Genomic DNA, 21,339 nt, shown 5'->3' on the forward strand with positions numbered 1-21,339 from the left:
CTCCAAGGGCCTTCTGGCAGTTCCCTCACTGTGAGAAGTGAGGTTACAAGGAACCAGGCAGGGGGCCTTCTTGGTAGTGGCGCCTGCCCTGTGGAACACCGTCCTGTCAGATGTCAAAGAAATAAACAACTATCTGACTTTTAGAAGACATCTGAAGGCAGCGCTGTATAGGAAAGTTTTTAATGTTTGATGTTTTATTATGTTTTTATTGTTATGTTGGAAGCCACCCAGAGTGGCTGGGGAAACCCAGACAGATGGGCAGGGTATAAATAATACATCATCATCATCATCATCATCATCATCATCATCATCATCATCATTTTATTTTATCAACCCCCCACCCCGGCTTTTCACAACACTGAGATCAGGAAAGGTGGACTTGGGCCAATTTATATCTATTATGCATTTGCTATGCTTATTTATCTATTTCATTCCATTTACGAATTGCAATAATAACCACTTTTTCTTTTTTAATAAGATGTTTAATCGAGATTTCCCCATAACACAGTCAAATTGCATCTACAAAAGTACAAAACAAAGGAGAAAAGAAAGGGACAAGAGAAATAAAGTGAGGAAAGAGAAAGATAAAAGAAAGCAAAAGAAAAGAAACATTAGCAAAAAATACAAAAGGGGAACTTCTGATTTTCCACTTGCCGTTTACATAAAATAAGAAAATGTGATTATCTTAAACTTTCGGTCCACTTCGAGGGACTGCTATCTTCTGCCAATCTTAACACCCGAGTGGGTCCATCGGGAAGGAGAAGGTCCTTTAGATAGTCGCAAATGCATTTACAGAACAAGCATCATGCTTGATGCCCACAATCCATTCAGCTAGTTTATCCGCCGTGTTACCTGATACTGAGTGGAAGAGCAACAGCAAAGGACCCCCGAAACTGGCCCAATTTCCCCATTTCTTTTAATGCTGCATGTCTGTATCAGTGGCACAGCAAACACAGCTGCTCCTAGTGTATAAATGCAACCCAGCAGAGAGGCTGTTCCCTGGAAAACCATCCAGCTACCGAGTGGAAGCATCTAACTTAGACCATCAGGTATACGGCATGCGTTTCGGGGTGGGGTGCCTTGACCTTTTGTACCTATTTAAAGGACTTGGGATGTGGACTCAGGGACGGAGAATTATAAAGCGTCAAAATCGAGATGTGGGAAAATATGGGAATAACAAGGAGAGGCAGGGCTGAGATGTGGAGATATGCTTCAGAGATCCAGACCATGGGGAGCTCTAAAAAATAAATAGTTATAATTTGGAGTATAATTTGGTTTCTTATTTTAATTGGAGTATTACGATTGGATATATTAATTGGATGTTTTTTATTGGAAAATCAATAAAAATGATTTTTTTAAAAAATTAAGGATTTGGGATGCAAGGCCATGACACAAAACTACAGGTGCTAATTTTAATTTGCATGTAATGCGCTAACTGACACTTATAGATACCTTCAGGCAAATTCGTGTGGTGGGTGACTAGAGGCCACATCCAAGCTTTACATTTAAAGCATTGTGATACAGTCATGGCTGTAGCCCCAAAGCATCCTGGGAACTGTAGTTTATTAAGGGTGCCTAGAGTTGCTAGGAGAACCCCCTACCTGCCTACAATTTTCAGAATTCCCTGGAAAAAGGGATAGATTAAACCACTATGAGAATTGTAGCTCTTTGAGGTCCTGAAACTGGAGTGTCCCTAATATTCTCTGTGAAATGTTGGAGGGTTTGCTAAACGGGCGAAATCCTTTCCCAACGTGGAAATGTAATTCTGGGCAAAAGCCTCGGCTCAGAACTGCACCAGATTCATTATTTTGCCGGGGCTCTATTAACAGCTGTGCCCCAGAGCAGAAATTCAGAAGGTGAAGCATTCTTCAGTTGGGTGTGATGTACCGAGAGTGTCAGGCTAGGCTTAGGAAGACTTGCTTCAAATCCTTTTGTTAGACCTTTTCTTTGTTCCTTTATCTTGGAGCATCAGAAATCGCTTCAAAGAGTCAATCAGACAGCAGTAAAATTATTTATTTTTGCCATGACAAAAAAGGTACAGACAAGGTTCATTGCCTGCCCGCCCTCTCTGGGCTTGCCAGCCCTTTTATACATCTGCAGAATAATACCACCTGATTTCTGGGAAATCGTAATTTTAGCAACTTCCTATGTCCTTATATGGGCTTGACCTTATATGGGCTTGCTTGCCCCCTTCTTCCTGCACCAGCCTCTCCACGCCATGAACCTCGACACGTGTTCAAATCTAAAACATGTGATTTATACTGATAGCAATAAAATGGGGGCTTTGTCTCCTGCATTACCCTCCTTGTCTTCAGTCTTTCCCCCGTCTGGGGCCAGAATAACACATATTCAACCTTGCTCTTTATCTTTCACCGCCTAAGCCTAGACATTCCAAAGAGACCCATTTGCAATGTAACATTTAAGCAAGAAAAGGCCTTGTCCTTCTGGCTGGTGAAAAACCTTTGGAAAAACCTCGTCTTAAACAGGTTTTTTTGGGGATCATATAGAGAACAATATTCTAATGGCCCCCTTCACTTTCTGAACCATAAATAGCCTTGGGCAACTTACCCATCCTTTTCTTTTCCATCTTAAGCGACCACATAAGGTTGTTGTGAAGAAGTGGACAGGTTCCTTGTCCCCAGCTCCTTCAAGGAAGAGCAGGGTGGCTGTTGTTGTTGTTTTTCAAAAAAAAAAATGGTTTTCACATTTATCACAAAGAAAAAAGAAAAGCATTACAAGACATAGAACAAAGAAAAAAAGACATAAAAAAGAGTTAATACTTCAAATCCATAATTTCATTACATTAATAACTGACTTCCTCAAATCCCCTCTAAGTGAATTTCATTATGACACCTGTTTAACAGTTCTCCAAATTCATATTTCCAATAATATTAACTCCTTTCATTTACTAACCTCTTCTCCTTTATTACTATTCTCTCCTTAATATTTACTAGCGCATATTCTTATTCTACCCCTAAGCCTAACAATTTCTTCCAAGAATTGTCTATTTATCTTATATTTCTATTCTTATTCTACCCCTAACTCTAATAAATGTTTTGAAATGAAATAAATAAGCAATGGGTTCCTGCTTATTATCACACAGTTCTTCAAGGCAGATCAGCCCAGTCACACTTAAAAACAAAACAAAAAACTATTTACACTAGCACTAGCTCTTATGGTGGTATAAGGGGGGGGGAGTTTTCTCAGCTGGGGGACCCTGCAGTAAACCTCTCCTCAACTTAGGTCACAATGTGCACCATACATTATTTAATGTTTGATGTATTATAATATTTTAATATTTTGTTGGAAGCCGCCCAGAGTGGCTGGGGAAGCCCAGCCAGATGGGCGGGATATAAATAAATTATTATTATTATTATTATTATTATTATTATTATTATTATTATTTATAATAATAATTATCAGACATTTATACCACTTTTACAGTCATGGCTTCCCCAAAATAATTCTGGGGACTGGAGTTTGCCCCTCGCAGCTACAACTCCCAGCATCCCACTTGGTATTTTGGGGGCAGGGGGACAATGTGCTTTAAATGAGAGGGGTTGGGGTTTGTTTGGAAGTAGTTTTGCCTTTTTCAGCACCGTTTGCCTCCGTAGCAGAGCTTCCACGTTCCCGAATCCTCCTCATCAGAGATGGCGGCTCGGCCTGCCCAAGTTCTCTTTCCCATCGCTCTGGTGATTGCAGGCACCGTGGTGGCAGGTAAGGCTATCGGGAAAGGACAAGCAGAGATGGCTGTTTTTCGGGATGGTGGTGGTAGGCAAAGCATCATCTGTTGTGCCCCACCCCTCAGTTGCTAGTCCTTGGTGAGCTTGCCTCATATTATTTATGATAATAATAAAATAAGAATAATAATGAAATAAGAAGTTTGGTGATGACGAGATACCATACTGCATACAGTGGTACCTCAGGTTACATACGCTTCAGGTTACAGACTCCGCTAACCCAGAAATAGTGCTTCAGGTTAAGAACTTTGCTTCAGGATGAGAACAGAAATCGTGCTCCGGCGGCGTGGCGGCAGCAGGAGGCCCCATTAGCTCAAGTAGTGCTTCAGGTTAAGAACAGTTTCAGGTTAAGAATGGACCTCCAGAATGAATTAAGTACTTAACCTGAGGTACCACTGTACTTTAAAATGAGACTTAAATCTCTTCTTTATCCTTGTGGATTAATGGCTGTGGGTTGTATCCAACTAAGTCCAACTTGGAGTCAAACACCGAAATTCATGCACCTGACAGCCATGCCCACCAGTTTTAATGGGTTGTATTCAATTAAGTCTGACGCAGAGGAGACCCATAGAAAACCTAAGTTAGTCATGTCTGTTAACTTCAGCGGGTCAACTCTGAGTAGGATAGTATTGCATGCCATGCAGTGGGCCTTTTATGAATAGGGGGAACAGCAGATACAACCCAATATGTTACTCTTCTTCTTTCTGCATGATTTTTTTTTAAATTACTATAACAAAAACAGAAAATAGATGTTTTCTGCTAAGGTTCTGGAGGCTCCATGGAAACAGTTGAGAACAGTGGTGAAGACGACGGCGGATCTATGGAGAGGACAGGTGTGTGCGTATCATTTTGCTGTGAGTCAATAAGTTGTTAGGGCCAGAATCGAGGGTTAGCATGGTCATGCATCTGCCCAGGGTCCCTATACAATGGTACCTTGGTTCTCAAACGTAATCCATTCCGGAAGTCCATTTGACTTCCGAAATGTTCGAAAACCAAGGCACGGCTTCCAATTGGCGCAGATACCCTGGAAACAATAGCCGACAACCGCATCAGACATTTGGCTTCCGAAAAGCATTCGAAAACTGGAACACTTCTGGGTTTTTTGTGTTTGGGAGCCAAAATGTTGGAGAACAAAGGTTCCACTGTACTCTGGATGAATAAGCGCATCTGATCATCGCCTCACTTTCTTAGTTCCCATGGAGGGAGACTCACCACCAGAAAGACATCGGCTGTCAAAAGTCTTTTGTCGTCTGCCTGCCTGCCTGCCTGTCATCTATCTTTCTATCCATCTATATCTATCTATCATCTATCTATCTATCATCTATCATCTATCTATCTATCTATCATCTATCATCTATCTATCATCTATCTATCTATCTATCATCTATCTATCTATCATCTATCTCTTTTCCACCCTTTTAAAAGATCCCCCAAGGAAGAAATTTGCATAAATTCACCCCCTGAAATGAGTGGTGCTGAGTTAGCCCACAGGTTCAATCTAGCCTAGTGCTGTCTGCACTGACTGGCAGCAGCTCTCCAGGGCTTTCAGACAGCGGAAATTCCCATCCCTACCTGGAGATGCTGGGAACTGAACCTGGGACTTTCTGTATGCAAAGCAGATGTTCTGCCCTTGCCCTGTCCTCTCATAGAAAACTGCTTCCTTCCTTTCCAGGACTCGTTTGTCCTTGCACTCAGGGATGCTGTGCCAATGCCTGGTTTCAGTACAAAGATGCTTGTTACCTACCAGTCACAGGTGACACTCAGGACTGGAGTACAGTTAAGGTACATTGTGTGTGTGTGTGTGTGTGTGTGTGTGTGTGTGTGTGTGTAAGAATCTTCAAATACCAGTGGATAGATTAGGAGATCCAAACATATGTGATCCTTACTTTTTGTGGATGGGATATTTTAACCCTGCCTTTTAAAAATGTGGACATGTTTTAGATTTTTCTATGCTTGGTTTTGTGATGGTTTTAATGTTTGCGTTTGCAAGAAAACTAATAAGTTGTTGTTGATGATGATGACAGCAATAATAATAATGGATTAACAAATCTGTCAGTTCCACTTTCTATAAGTTTATCATTTTCCCAGGCACAGTCATCCACATTTCTGTATCAATTTGTGTTACTTTTTTTAAATTAATGAAAACTCATGAAAATCCTCATGAAAATTCATCAGTACCATGGTGCAAATTTCTCCTAATATTTATTTATTTATTTTATTTGGTCAATTTATATACCTCCCTATACCAGGAAGTCTCAGGGTGGTTCACAGAACAAAATCAAAATATAAAAACACCTTTTTGTATGCAATTTTGCCTGAAATACAGATTTTTGTTAGGTATTTCCCTGCATCTAATGCATTTTATGTTATTTTTCACCAACAGATGCATTCTTATGCACGCTTTCTCCTATTTTGTGGATTTCCCATTATTTCCACTAAACATTACAAACAACAAATATAACCACACAAAGATAATGCATATGGACCTTTGTACAGATTATTTAGTTAGAGAAACCACACCACAAGATTAGAAAAACTGTGACTTTTTAAAGTTTTTCATGCTCTGGAAAGAGACTGCAGTCCCACCAATGCTACTCTTCTTATTTCTTATCAGGAGAACTGTGAGAGATTCGGTACCCATCTAGCCTCTGTTCATAGCGATGATGAGCAAAGCTTCATCTTTCACGTGATGGGGCAACGGACGCGTTACTGGATTGGCGCAGAGGGAACTGATGTAAGAACAAGGGAGTGGGTGGGATCCACTGTTAGTATTGCACATAAAGGTAAAGGTAAAGGGACCCCTGACTGTTAGGTCCAGTCGTGGCCGACTCTGGGGTTGTGGCGCTCATCTTGCTTTATTGGCCGAGGGAGCCGGCATACAGCTTCCAGGTCATGTGGCCTAACTAAGCCGCTTCTGGCGAACCAGAGCAGCGCACGGAAACGGTGTTTACCTTCCCGCCGGAGCGGTACCTATTTATCTACTTGCACTTTGACGTGCTTTTGAACTGCTAGGTTGGCAGGAGCAGGGACCCAGCAACGGGAGCTCACCCCGTCGCAGGGATTCGAACTACCAACCTTCTGATTGGCAAGTCCTAGGCTCTGTGGTTTAACCCACAGCGCCACCCATGTCCCACAATGAGTATTGCTCATATCCACAGCTTATTATACCACAGGAAGTGCTGGTGGCAGATTTACCTGTCTCAGCATTTCTGGACCTCTGAAAGTTATTGAGGGAAGCCCGTTTTGACTTTGGCCAACATATCTGGTGGTGGTGGTAGGTGAAGCATCTTCTGCAGGGCACCCGATTGGGAAAGAGTGAGAAACGCATCAAAGGTTTTCTTCAGTTCAGTTGTCTATTTGGGGTAGACGAGTAGGGAAATTTCAAAAGCTCTTCGGAAAGGCATATATAGATAACTTCCTGTACAGTGGTACCTTGGGTTACAGACACTTCAGGTTACAGACGCTTCAGGTTACAGACTCCTCTAACCCAGAAATAGTACCTTGGGTTAAGAATTTTGCTTCAGGATGAGAACAGAAATCGCACGGCGGCAGCGGGAGGCCCCATTAGCTAAAGTGGTACCTCAGGTTAAGAACAGTTTCAGGTTAAGAACGGACCTCCAGAACGAATTAAGTTCTTAACCCGAGATACCACTGTATATGACACTGATGTTCCCACCTCACTTCTTGTGACTTTAAAGAGTCCAATATTATATGTGTCTATTCTAGAGTAATTTTCCTTTTTTTTAAATTTTATTTATGATTTTCAATTTTATACATCTCAAAAATTTTAGAATCATTTCAAAACTCGACTTACTTCCCCCTCTTTCTGTGGTTCCTTAAATTTGTTTTTTATATTTTCTGAATAGTCCAAATTAAGTTAATCATTTATTCATCTACTTTAAATGTATACACTTATAAAACTGTAGGTTATTACAACAATCTTGCCAATGTTATCTGTTTACAGTTTATTTGTAAATATTCGATAGACCATTTCCATTCTTTTATAAAAAGTTTGTTATTTTGATTTCTTATTTTTCCGATAAGTTTCACCATCTTTGCATATTCCGTAAGTTTTTGTATCCATTTGTCTTTCGTCGGGACTTCTTCTTCTTTCCAATTTTGGGAAAACAACATTCTTGCCGCTGCAGTCGCATATTCTAGAGTAATTCCAACTGAGTTCAATGGGACTTACTGCCAGGAAAAGGGGTAAAGGGTTGATGCGTGAGGCTCAATTACCTGGGAGTAAGTTTGATTGAACTCAATGGGTCTTACCTCTGTAGGTAATAGGCGTGTTTCATCAGTTTCTCAAGCAGTGGCTGGTTCATAATGCTAATTCTTCTTTTCACTGTTTGTTCTGTAGGATCCAGCAGCGCCCTGGAGATGGACCGATAACTCCACGTGGCGGTATGAGAAATTTGGGCAGCCTTTAAAATCAAGCAACCCTCTGATACCCATGGCACTGGCAGTCGACAGATCAAAAGATAAAGGTTCGGGGCAGGGGGAGGCATAGCCGGGTGAACACCTTGAGTGCACTCAGCACATATCAGCCAACCAACTTCCATTGTTGCATGGAAATAATGGAAATTGATGGTGGAGAGATAAATTGACCTTTGAAGCAGAACATGGGTGAGGTTTGCCTCTGTACGATTCTTGTGCTATGTATTTATTGCAGTTCTTTATACTGACCCTCAGCACAAGAGTTGCACGGTGATGTACCACAAATTAAAATGCAACACAGTGCACCGCTGAAATGAACCTAGGAAGCCGCCTTAAACTGAGTTTAAGTTTAAGTACGTTTCCGAGCACAATTCCAAGTGTTGGTGCTGACCTTTAAAGCCTTAAACGGCCTCGGCCCAGTATACCTGAAGGAGCGTCTCCACCCCCATCGTTCAGCCCGGACACTGAGGTCCAGCGCCGAGGGCCTTCTGGTGGTTCCCTCCCTGCGAGAAGTGAGGTTGCAGGGAACCAGGCAGAGGGCCTTCTCAGTGGCACCCGCTCTGTGGAACGCCCTCCCACCAGATGTGAAGGAAATAAACAACTACTGTATCTGACTTTTAGAAGACATCTGAAGGCAGCCCTCTTTAGAGAAGTTTTTAATGTTTGAAGTTTTCTTCTTTTTTTAGTGTTTTGTTGGGAGCCACCCAGAGTGGCTGGGGAAACCCAGCCAGATGGACGGGGTATAAATATTATTATTATTATTATTATTATTATTATTATTATTATGAGTGGGGCTCAGCACTTGTCTGCACTGACTGGCAGTGACTCTCTAGGGCTCTAGGCAGGAGTGTTTCCCAGCCCTATCTGGAGAAGCTGAGGATATGTGCCCGGGGCCTTGTGCATGCAGAGAAGATGCTCAGCCACTGATACTGGAAATTAGGGTTGGATAACCTCTGGCCCACAGGTCAAACATGACCCAAGGAGGTTATTTCCCCCAACCGTGCCCACCTGCCCCACATATGTCATATATGCTGCTACTCAGATTTCTTGGTCCCCTTTTTCAGCTGCCTCACCTTTCTTTCAGGTATCTACTGGATCGATGCACCTAAGAGTAATCAACACATGTACGTCTGCAAATACCTTCTGTATTGAGGATGCACCCCAGGGATAAAGGAGAATTGCATCTGGTTTTAAGAAGCTATTGTGTGCCTTTGCTTAGCGACTATTATTCCGGTAGCTGAAATTTTTCTGGAGCAGATGGATGTCCAAACAATTGTTCTCAGATCATAGCCAACCGAATAGAGAACTTTTGAGTTTCACAGAGTTAGGAAAATGCTTCTGACCCGTGGAGAATTTTTGACTTGTAAGGGGCCTTCAGAAATGTGATGCCTCACTTGCATTCTGAAGTGAAACAGTCCAGTGATGAGTGTACTGTGTGCCTCCTTTGAATACTGGTTGTGAGAATGTTCCATCTGTCGATGGAACAAAGGAAAATCCAGGAAATTAAATGGGAAGCCGCTACACTATTTATTTCTCATTTGCAGGATGGGCTGAAAATGTACATGCATGTTTTCTGAAATGATTTGGAGCAAATATTAAAAACAAGGCATGGCTGAACGGCTTGACTGTTTTACTAAATTTATCTCTCGTACTTAAAAAAAAAAAAAAAAGTCCGAGGGGACTAACCAAAATAATAAATCGCACAATAATTTTTTATTACACAAAACTATGACATCACAACCAACAAAATGAAATCCAGATTAAACTCCCCAAAAACTTGATAATCACAACAGTAACGGTCAAACAATACAAAATGTTAAAACACAAAAAATAAATATTTGTATCTGTTGCAAAAGACAGGCATTTAGGTGCCAGAGGACAGAACTAGTAAAATATGTTCCACAGATAGGGGTAAACCGCAGCAATGTCCTGTTCCCCAGTCCCTAAAGGCAATCTAGATATGAGCCCATTTATAAGGGAGCAAGGTAGGCTTTGAATTCTAAAAACGTTTATGGCAAGTTTGAGCTCCCTCCAACCCAGGGGACAGCAAACTTTTTCAGCAGGGGGCCGGTCCACTGTCCCTCAGACCTTGTGGGGGGCCAGACTATATTTTGAAGGGGAAAAAATGAACAAATTCCTATGCTCCACAAATAAATTCAGAGATGCATTTTAAATAAAAGTACACATTCTACTCATGTAAAAACATGCTGATTCCCGGATCATCCGTGGGCCGGATTCGGCCCCCGGGCCTTAGTTTGCCTACCCATGCTCCAACCCCATCTCCCCAAATGAAAATATTAAATATTAAATGTAGATTTCTGGGGATGTCTCCCACAGCTCATCTTTGTTGTGTCTTTTTTTCGATTTGCTGTGAGCTTCATCCTTGCAGTAACACCGTGAACAAGATCACTTCTACCCCCATTTTCCAGAATGGGAAAACTGAGTGTTTGATGCATCCGGCTTGCGTCTGCCCGAGTCGGATTTGTTTCGCCGACCTCTTCACATACGAACGGGTGAATCTTGAGAATGAGGGAGAAACATCCGCGGGCAAAACTCTTTTCCCGCTCGCGCTTAAGGTCACGTTAAGCGCTGGCGTGCGTTTCCCTTCTCATGAGGAACCTCCTGGTGTTCAGCTCAGGGTGCCACAACAAGATGTAGCACTTGGGGAAAAACATCCCACAGAGCAAGGCTGAGCTGGAGGCTAGGATGGCGAAGGCCTCTGTGGCGGCTGTGTACCACGCTCTGGAGGTGAGGTAAGCAGGGACGAAGGCCAGCCACACCCCAAGGCACCCCAACAAGCTGAAACAGATGAGCCAGCCCTCGTTGAAGGCGTCGGGGAGATTCCGTGCCAAGAAGGCCCCGGCCAAGCTGAGCGCCGCCAGCAGGCTCAGGTAAGCCATCATGCCCCAGAATGCACTGGGAGAGCCTTCATCGCAGAAGAAGGATATGGCGTGAGGGATGGAGTGAAAATCTCTCCCAGGGGAGGGAGGGGAGGTGGCCAGCCACATGGCGCAAAGCAGAAGCTGGGGCAGGCAACCCAGCAGGACCACGGCACGGGGTGTCCTGGACCCAAGCCACAGCTTTGCGGGGTTGCCGGGGCTGGTGGCCCGGAAGGCTGCCACCACCATCGCCGTCTTGGCCAGGATGCAGGAGAGGCAGAGGGCAAAGGTCAGCCCAAAGGCAGCCTGGCGCCACAAGCAGGACCGAGGCGTGGGCCTCCCGAGAAACGGCAGGCAGCAGAGGAAACTGAGTGCCAGCCCTGAGAGCAGGAGGTAGCTGAGCTCCTGGCTGTTGGCGCGGACCAGAGGGGTCCCCCGGTGAGTGATGAAGAGGCCAAGGATCAAGACGGGCAAGAGAGAGCCGCAGATGGAGGCACTGGCCAGACCGGCCCCCAGAGGCTCGTGGAAATGGAGAAAAAGCTCCCTTTTGGGTACACATTGTGTCTGCCCTGCACCAGGCCACTGGTCTTCGGGACACCTTGAGCAGGCGGAAGAATCTAGAAGCAAAGAGGGATTCAGGGAGCATCTCATCACTGCACGAACCAACAAATTCCCCTCCCTTCCCCCCCCCCAAAAGAAAGGAAGTAAAACCTTCATGTGCCCTTCATAATCCTTGGTTTAGCTTCTATTTGACCTCACCAGCTTTTGCCCTGCAGTCTGTGTCTAACGCTGTGAAAACCCTAAAGCTACACTAAACAAGGGAGTCTCTGGGTGCACACAGAGTATATCACTGGCACAGGCTCAAAGCATAATTCAAGTGCGTCTGGAACTGTGGTGTAGGTCAAAATGGGTTAGAAATATCCCCCTTCCAAAAATACTAATCTTGGGTTGACCCTGAGCAATTGATTGGCAGGAGAATCATCACAGATGAAAGAGAAAGACTTCTTTATGGGATGGAACATGCCATTAATTTTGGGAATTCTCAGCTGCAAGATATGGGAACAGCCCCTAGTTTAGGGCCAAGCTACGTGCTATGTCAATCTATCTTCCTTCCTTCATTCCTTCCTTCCAACATGTGATTTGATGCCAAGATGGCTTTAAAAGAGTATTTGGTGAGTTTATGGAGGACCAACCTATCCACAGCTATTAGCAGTGCTAGCTAAATGCCATGGGGGGCAGCCAAAACAGCAACCACAGGTATATAAAACTGACAGATATTTGTAGCATTCCACGCACCGGTCTGGTTTGAAATTTCCCCGCTTGCACACGGCACACATTCAAAGCAACAAGTAGCCATATCTGAGCGCTGGGTTTTGTGGTGGCCCATGGGGCAACTCGGTGTACAGACTGAGACAGGGACCTAAATAAGAGAGGAGAGGAAAATTTGCCTGACTTAATATTTCTCATCGCAATGCCAATGTTTACCTGCATTGTGACAGTTAAAATGACCATGAATGACAAAGCACACTCTGTTTTAAAATAGCACATCTATATGAAAAAGGCTTACACTGGTGTGTTATCAGCTCAAACATCATGGCTGCCCCCACCCAAGAATCCTGGGAACTGTAGTTTTGGCGAGGGTAAAGAACACTAGTGGGGCACCCCAGTCTCCCGGAGATGTGCCACAGTTGCATAACCCTCCAACATTTCTCCGATGAAAATAGTGAGGTGTCGTCTCATTCCATAATTTTTATCTTGCTATTTATACTCCACACATCTTACTGGGTTGCCCCAGCCATTCTGGACAGCTTCCAACATATATAAAAACACAATTAAACATTAAAAGAACTTCTCTATGCAGGATTGCCATACCCGCCAACATTTCTCCAATGAAACTAGGGACATCCTAAGGGAAAGTGGGACATTCCGGGATCAAATCAGAAACTGGGATGGCTTCCCTAAATCAGGGACGTCCCTGGAAAAAAAGGGACACTTGGAGGGTCTGCAGTTGCCTCCAGGTGGGAACTGGGCCCATGGCTGCTGCTCCTGCCCACTGAAATAGGGCAGGTGTGGAGAATGTTTGGTGCAGGAGCCAAACACATACCCTCTAGCATCCTGCAGATCAAAATTGGGATGCTGCCCAGAGGCCCTGAGTGAGAAAACTCAGGACCCTCCTCAACCCTCTCTGGTTTATTATTTTTCTCTTTTTGTTTTTAAGAGCAGCATGCACTGTACTCCACAGGACAGCTGTAGCAAAGAGTTTCCTAGGAGCTGCATTCTAAAGAAATCTCCCTGGACAGGCTTGACCACAAGATGCACCTCAGGGCACACAAACACAGGAAGCTGCCTTTACTAAGTCAAACCATATGCCCACCTAAGTTCGTATTGTCTACACTGACTGTGTCTCTTCTGGGTTTTGAACAGGCCTATCTGGAGATGCCGGGAATTGAACCTGGGACTTCTGCACGTGTTATGTACTGAGTTGAATAGGACCCAAAATGCAGCAGTCTGATTGGTCCTAGAACAACAGGATTCAGAATGCAGCAGTCTGGTTGGTCCTAGAACAATAGGATCCAAAATGCAGCAGTCTTATTGGTCCTAGGACAACAGGATCCAAAATGCAGCAGTCTGATTGGTCCACAGGAGCCACCCAATCCAGCTCCAGGTAGAAGTGAATCCGCAACCTGATTGGCCTACAGGAGAATCCCGGAATTAGTCAATCATGTGCGGCCCATTTTGTAAATAATGTATATAAAGCAGACATTCTGGGGGAACTTCCATTCCTCCTCACCACTATGAGGTGAATAAAGAGCATGAAATCCACTCTTGACTCCAAGTATATTTCAGTACGCCAAGCAGATGCTCTGCAAGTAAGCCACAGCCCGTCCCTCATGTGCCCTGCCACATCCAGTCCTCACACAGGAACTGTCCCCTGGGGAACAATGAAAAAGGGGTTTAAAACAACAACCACCTCCTTCTCTGCATAACTACATATGCAAGATAGATATGCCCTTTGAGGAGCAAGGGTGAACTTTTTAAAAAAATAAATAAATTTTTATTGGTTTTACAATTTAATTTTATATTCACACATACATTAGAATCCCAAAAGAGTGTAACGTTCTCTTAATTCTCGGACTTCCTTCTTCCCCTCTGTGGAGTCTGCCGATAACTGTTTCCCACTGCATATCATATTGTCCTCTATTAGTCCAGAAAATTCTGTTTATATCCACAGTTCCTTTCACGTAGCAAGTGTTATTTCACAATGGTGAACATCTGGTCCTTCCTCCAGATGCTGTTGAACTACGACTCTCATCAGCCTTAGCAAGCATGGCCAATAGCCAGGGAGTTGTAGTTTAGCAGCACCTGGAGGGCAAAATGTCCCCCCCCCACACCTGCCTTGGAGGATAAAATCTGTCCTACCTGCGTATTCCCTCCTGTCCACATGATGGCGCTGTCGTCCACCTTCAGTTCCTCGCCTTGTGAGGGGGTGAACGCAATCTGCCCCACTGGCACAGCTTGGAATTGCTTCATGGAAGGGTAGCGGGTGTTGAGGACATCGAAGAGGGCAGGGGGGTCACCGTGCTGGTCAAAGGAGACTTCCTCGCCCACCTTGTTCTTGAAACGGACTTTCCTCAAGTAGTGAAGCAACTGGAAGCAAGGCAGGGAGGAAAGGGGCAGGCATCAGTTTTGTGCTCTATGTAAATACGCATCATCTGAGTTAAGGGCATTCAAGGAACCATTGGGCCTCCAGATGTTGAGGAACTGCAGCTCCTATCGCCCCACACTTGCTGGGCCAGATGGGAGTTGTAGTTCAGCAACGCCTGGAAGGCCAAAGGTTCCAGGCGTCTGAGTTTTAAAGGGAAGAGATTAGGCTTTCTGCTCGTATGTACATGCTGCCCTAGACTGGTTAACTGGCCAAATCGTGTGGCTAGTTACTGGCAACGGAATACAGTGGTACCTTGGTTCTCAAGCGCCTTGGTACTTGAACAACTTGGAACCAGAACGCTGCAAACCTGGAAGTAAGTGTTCTGGTTCGTGAACTTTCTTCGGAAGCCAAACGTACTCCATTTTGAGTGTTTTGCTTCCGATTTGAGTGCCACACTTCCATTCTGAGTGTTACGCTGAGGTCTGTCTGTTTTTGCTATTTATTTTGCGTTTTTGTTTTTGCGGCTCTTTTTTTGTTTGTTTTTCAGCTACTGATTGCTTGATTGTGTGACTAATGGTCTCATTAGATAGTAAAGTTCATGTTAAATTGCTGTTTTAGGGGTTGTTTTTAATCCGTCTGGAACGGATTAATCCATTTTGCATTACTTTCTATGGGAAAGTGCGCCTTGGTTTTGGAACGCTTTGGTTTTGGAGCGGACTTCTGGAACGGATTAAGTTTGAGAACCAAGGTACCACTGTACCTTGGTATCCTCTGAACCAGCATCAGTGTGAATCTCCTTAAACCACGGTAGCAAGTGAGATACCCTCCAGATACTGTTGGACTACAGAGCCCATAATTTCTCACTGTTGGTTGTGCTGACTGGGAACAGTAGCCCCAGCAGAGAATTGTAGCACTGGAGTTAGATCTCTATGGTTAAGAGTGCTTGACAACCAGGTTCAAATCCCCAGTAAACCATTAAGTTCTCTGTGTGATATTGGACTGGCCTCTATTTCTCTGTGGCCAAATTTAATTCTACCATAATTACAGTGGTACAGACGTTCAGGTTACAGACTCCGCTAACCCAGAAATAGTACCTCGGATTAAGAACTTTGCTTCAGGATGAGAACAGAAATCGTACTCCGGCGGTGCGGCAGCAGCAGGAGGCCCCATTAGCTAAAGTGGTGCTTCAGGTTAAGAACAGTTTCAGGTTAAGAACGGACCTCTGGAACGAATTAAGTACTTAACCAGAGGCACCACTGTATCTTCACTGTTATGAGGAGATTTCATACCATGTGTCCTATCCTGCCCTGTTCGTGCTTGGGAAGGATTTACGGTGTTGCTGAAAACCCATAAGAGGGACAAAGGAAGGACTCGCCACATCTCTTCTGTAAAAGGAGAACATATACTGGATTCTGAGCTGCTTTTTCAGCTATTAACCCTCTCTGCTCTTTTTTTGTGGGGGAGAATCTGATAAAGAAGAACAACTTCTGGAGGTAGTCACCTTAGGCTGCACCCATTCTGGAAACCCCCCAAAAGCATTTCAATGTAAGAACATTAAGAGGAGCCCGCTGGATCAGGCCAATGGGCCATCTATTTCATCATCCTGTTCTCACAGTGGCCAGCCAGATCCTGCTGCAAACTCTCAGGCATGGACCTCAGCATAAGAGCACTCCTCCTGTGGTTTCCTTCAGCTGGTATTCAGAAGCACCTGTGGCAGGCTGATCATAGCTACCACGGCTAGAAGCTATCCATAGCCTTCTCCAACGCGAATTTGTCCAATCCTCTTTTAAAGTCAGCATACGATTGGAGAAGAAGAGGAGGAGTTTGGATTTGATATCCCGCTTTATCACTACCCGAAGGAGTCTCAAAGCGGCTAACATTCTCCTTTCCCTTCCTCCCCACAACAAACACTCTGTGAGGTGAGTGGGGCTGAGAGACTTCAGAGAAGTGTGACTGGCCCAAGGTCACCCTGCAGCCGCATGTGGAGGAGCGGGGAAGCGAACCCGGTTCCCTAGATTATGAGTCCACCACTCTTAACCACTACACCACACTGGCTCTCAGATACAGTGGTACCTCTGGTTAAGTACTTACTTCATTCCGGTGGTCCGTTCTTAACCTGAAACTGTTCTTAACCTGAAGCACCACTTTAGCTAATGGGGCTCCTGCTGCTGCCGTGCCGCCAGAGTCCGATTTCTGTTCTCATCCTGAAGCAAAGTTCTTAACCTGAAGCACTATTTCTGGGTTAGCGGAGTCTGCAACCTGAAGCATATGTAACCTGAAGCACATGTAACCCGAGGTACCACTGTATTACCTTCCAGGGCTCGATCCCAGGAACTTCCCTTTTGCTCCTCTTCAGGCCCCTCGGCTCCTCTTGCGCCATGTCGTGTAGGGCGTGGGCAATGGCATAGACGGCGTTGTGGACGTTGAAGGACAAGCCGAACCCCATCATGCCGACAAAGGAGTTCCTGCCGTCCCCCAAGTTCTCCTTCCCTGTGCAGGAATGGCTGCTGTTGTTTTCCCCCTCCTCAGAGCTCGCGTCCCACCAGCAATGGAAGACTTCGCCCCAGAACTCCTGGATGAAGATGTCTTCTGGAGAAGTGGAAGGGTGGAGCCGGACTACAAAGTCCCTCAGGCCGGGGACTGGCCGTTTGCGAGGGGAGATGGCCAGCGAACCGCTGAGCATCAGCAAGGCCTGCCGGTTCCTGTAGAAGGTGATGTGGCTCATGGCTTCGGAGCAGAGCCAAACCTTCCCTGTCACCCCCTGGCTGTGCAGAAGGAGCAGCAGAGACTGAGCCTCAGACCCGCAGAAGGTGACAATGACCTGGCTCTTGGACCCTGCGACCCTTCTGGCGACTCTCTCGACGTTGCCCATGTCCGGCGGTTTGTCGAGCAGCTCCGAAAAGGCAACGCAGGCCCCGTTCCGGACAATCTCCTCCCGCACAATCTCGATGCCTTGCCTCCCATATTCGGAGTCCGTCGTGAGCAGGCCGACCCACGTCCAGGCGAAGTGGGTCACCAACTGAGCCAGGCCCAGGGCCTGCAGCCTGTTGCTAGGGACAGTGCGGAAGAAAGAGCGGAACTGAGAGCCGTCGTCGGCCACCGGGCCCGTGGCAAAGTAACTGATCTGGGCGCAAGAGGAGAAAACCACCCGTCTGTTAAACAAAAATGCACGCCGGTTTCCCTATGCAGACGCACTTGTCAGTCGAACCTTCAGTTATTTGAATGAGGGACTTGCACCCTCACCATAACTGTCAACTTACAGATTTGAAAATAAGGGACCAGTAGCCTCGAAAATAAGGGATCAGCAGCCAAAATAAGGGATTTTTTGGGCACAGGTATGTTCAACTTCTGAGCCCCTCCGAGCCAAAGGCAGAAAGCCCAGCCATCAGCCAAACAAGGCCTAAAGCGGTGGTTCCCACAGCGCAGCAACCCGGCAAAGGGGATGCAGCAAGGGAAACCACCGTCACCTCTCTGCTGGGAAGCGCTGAGCAAAGGCGAGTCCCCAGGCAACGCGGCTGATTTGATCGGCACAAGTAATGCAAGCTCCACCCCCCAGTCGTTCTTAGACTCCTTATTGGGTGAGCAATGCAGCCAAGCAACACAGTTGGAGCCTCCCTCCTCCCTGGCCGGCAGGGAGGGAGGGAGAGAAGCTGCTTCCTTTGAGACCTGGGAAATTTAAGGGACATCATCAATAAGGGACAGCAGTGGGACACGGCGCTGGGATAAGGGAGTTTCCCGCCAAATAAGGGACGGTTGACAGCTATGACCCTCACCTTGGTACGCGAACATCTGATTCGGATATCCGAACCGTGGGACTTGCGTGCATGTGAATATCTGAGGCAATGGCTTTCTTTAATGCTGCCATTTTATTTCTGCTGACATTGTGCTCAGCCAAAGAATCACTGAACACACCACCTTATAAACCAAAATCATTTAGACTTCAAAAAACCTATAAACCTATATCATTTAGACTTTTAAAAAAAATGGAACTGACATCGCTTGGAAGAACAGAAAAGTCTCTAGGATGCAAAAATTGTTGGAAGGGTGCTGGGAGAGACAGTAATGCAAGTAGGTGCACCTAGATACCGCATGAGGCCTAGTCATGGTATTATCATATAAGGCATTTTTCATGGAAATAATAAATTCACAGTAAACAGCTCCCAGCCACAGGCTAATAATGTACCACAGGTACAATAATGCTCCCACTCAATCCATGCAACCACATTGCCCTCTACTGGCCCTTCCATGCAACTACAACCATCTGCCAAAATTGCAACACCCTTAAAAGACTACCGATTTTATTATAGCGAAAGCTTTGATGAACTGCTCAAATCCATTTCTTCTGCTTCTTTTTTAAAAAACAAACAAACCTTATTGTAAATTTTTAAAAACAGTTATGAAACATAAGGTGCTGTCTTCCAAAACAAATACATGTACAGTGGTACCTCGGGTTACAGACGCTTCAGGTTACATACGCTTCAGGTTACAGACTCCGCTAACCCAGAAATAGTACCTCGGGTTAAGAACTTTGCTTCAGGATGAAAACAGAAATTGTGGTCCGGCAGCGCAGCGGCAGTGGGAGGCCCCATTAGCTAAAGTGGTGCTTCAGGTTAAGAACAGTTTCAGGTTAAGAACGGACCTCCGGAACGAATTAAATTCTTAACCAGAGGTACCACTGTACAGGTGTTAAGTCTTGTATCCACACACCATGGAAACAAACTCAGAAAATCTTTCACATTACAGATTAGGCTCCCATCTGCATGGGCTACGCCAGTCTAAAGCGTTAAGTTATCCACTTCATCCAGTGCATCTAAGTCCATAAAAGCACACGCCACAAAAAAATTGGTTACTCTTTTTAAAGTCTCACAATGCTATTTGCTCCTTTGCCACAACTTATGTGAAACACACAGATATGGCATGAAATCGGTTTTATCCTTGTGGGGGCTCTGGCATTTTGCAAAGTGCAAAAGGACAGCTCCTGCCTCAGAGGATCTCACAGCCCCACACCACTCCTACCTGAGGGTATTTATAGAGATCCAACCACCTAGCTATCGTCCTGGACTCGGTTATGCCTGCCTCTCCTATAAGACCAGCTTGAGGCGGGGTGTGGCCGCAGTGAAAGTTGAGGATGGGGTTTTGACCGCCCGCAAGAAACTGTGTGGCACCCAAAAGGGCTCTTGAAAGAATTTGGCAAGAATCGAAGATCTGGAAGCCGAGAGTGATGTTGGGCAATAGGCTTGAATCCTGGTTAATCTCTTTGATGGCAAAGACCATGGTTTGGATGAACTTGTAAAACCAAAGCACCAAGCTGTGGGAAAGCAGGAGAGAATGAGGGATTCCAATCAGAACACAGGAATTGATCTTCGGACTGCACAGATTATTGCACTGGCTGCCAACTGAGATAGACCTGCCTCAGATGTTGTTCAGTCAATGGCTAATGGACATGAATGGTAAATACAGTGATACCTCAGGTTACAGATGCTTCAGGTTACAGACTCCGCTAACCCAGAAATAGTACCTCAGGTTAAGAACTTTGCTTCAGGATGAGAACAGAAATCGCGCAGCAGCAACGCGGCAGCAGCGGGAGGCCCCATTAGCTAAAGTGGTGCTTCAGGTTAAGAACAGTTTCAGGTTAAGAACGGACCTCCAGAATGAATTAAGTTCTTAACCCAAGGTACCACTGTAAATGTGTTTTCAATGGGGTCTTATGATTGGTGGCTACTAGCTACTGAACACAGATACCAGTGAGTGTATAAAAACACACACACACAAACCTCTAATTAAAATTATATTAAAAATAAACTGAAGCAATTTTCTATTGTTTTCTGTTATTAGTAAAAACAATTAAATCCAGATTTTGCTGATTTTACAAAAAAGAAAAGAAAAAGAAACCAGCATTCTAAATATCTGGGTAGGCTTGTAAAATTTTAACAGTCGCAGAAAAGAGTCTGGTGAAGGCTGCTAAGTCACTGCTAATGCATTATTATGAGGTCAAGAACATGTCACAGAACACGCCCCCAACGAATTGCCAGTCTGGTGAGGCCTCAGATTCGAACCCAAGTCTCTCCCAGGTCCCTGTCCCACACTTAACCGCTACACCATCACAGGCTTGGTCGGAGACGCCCTGGGTGACGTGCATGCTTGTGTGAGTGAACGAGCCATCCTTAGGCAGAAGAGAAAAGGAGAACCATCTGCCCACCCTGCTCCAAAGCAGCCCAAACACTCCAGATTTACCTTGAGGGATGTCTTCCATTGACAGTTCCAGCACTATCCTTTGGGAGGGGCTGCTGGCGCCGCATTGAGGTGTGACAGTATGTGGGATTAGGCGGCATCGTAAAGGTGATGGCCACAGCATCGCTTGATGTTTGGTGATGCAGCGGGAAAAGCCCTCCGATGAGGATGTCTCCCCTTCTCTCAAAGGCCTCCATCCTGAGGGCTGGCAGCTGACACTGGCGCCCATCAGTGTGGATCACCAGCATGAAAAATGGGAGTCCTAGCAAGTTCATGGATCCACAAGCAGATCTTCTGTATTCACCTCTCGCGGAAAATAAATGTGACATCCAAAGAAGGCGGCCCTCTGTAACGCGGAGGTCTTTCTTCGCTCTGAATCTTGGTTGACGGCAAATATTAGTAATAT

At 45.3% G+C, this 21,339-nt stretch overlaps 2 protein-coding genes across 2 annotated transcripts; one reads left to right on the forward strand and one right to left on the reverse strand.

Moving 5' to 3' along the window:
- The first annotated feature begins 3,560 nt into the window (after positions 1 to 3,560).
- Positions 3,561 to 9,534, forward strand: LOC310747244 (snaclec convulxin subunit beta-like). Its single transcript, XM_083581586.1, has 6 exons — positions 3,561 to 3,717; positions 4,505 to 4,573; positions 5,413 to 5,522; positions 6,355 to 6,474; positions 8,101 to 8,227; positions 9,262 to 9,534. Exons 1-6 carry the CDS (start codon positions 3,651 to 3,653, stop codon positions 9,327 to 9,329), a joined length of 561 nt encoding a protein of 186 aa, XP_083437712.1. The 5' UTR covers positions 3,561 to 3,650; the 3' UTR covers positions 9,330 to 9,534.
- A 1,225-nt stretch (positions 9,535 to 10,759) lies between these two features.
- Positions 10,760 to 20,019, reverse strand: LOC310748521 (extracellular calcium-sensing receptor-like; the record flags this gene model as incomplete). The annotated part of the gene is made up of 5 exons (XM_083584352.1): positions 19,719 to 20,019; positions 17,014 to 17,826; positions 14,477 to 14,704; positions 12,353 to 12,476; positions 10,760 to 11,673 (listed from the first exon to the last, which is right to left on the reverse strand). The coding sequence occupies exons 1-5, from the start codon at positions 19,974 to 19,976 to the stop codon at positions 10,760 to 10,762; spliced, it is 2,337 nt and encodes a 778-aa protein (XP_083440478.1). The 5' UTR covers positions 19,977 to 20,019.
- Positions 20,020 to 21,339: the final 1,320 nt, after the last annotated feature.

Source organism: Podarcis filfolensis, assembly GCF_964270895.1.
Source record: "Podarcis filfolensis genome assembly, chromosome: 13".
Classification (NCBI taxonomy): domain Eukaryota; kingdom Metazoa; phylum Chordata; class Lepidosauria; order Squamata; family Lacertidae; genus Podarcis; species Podarcis filfolensis.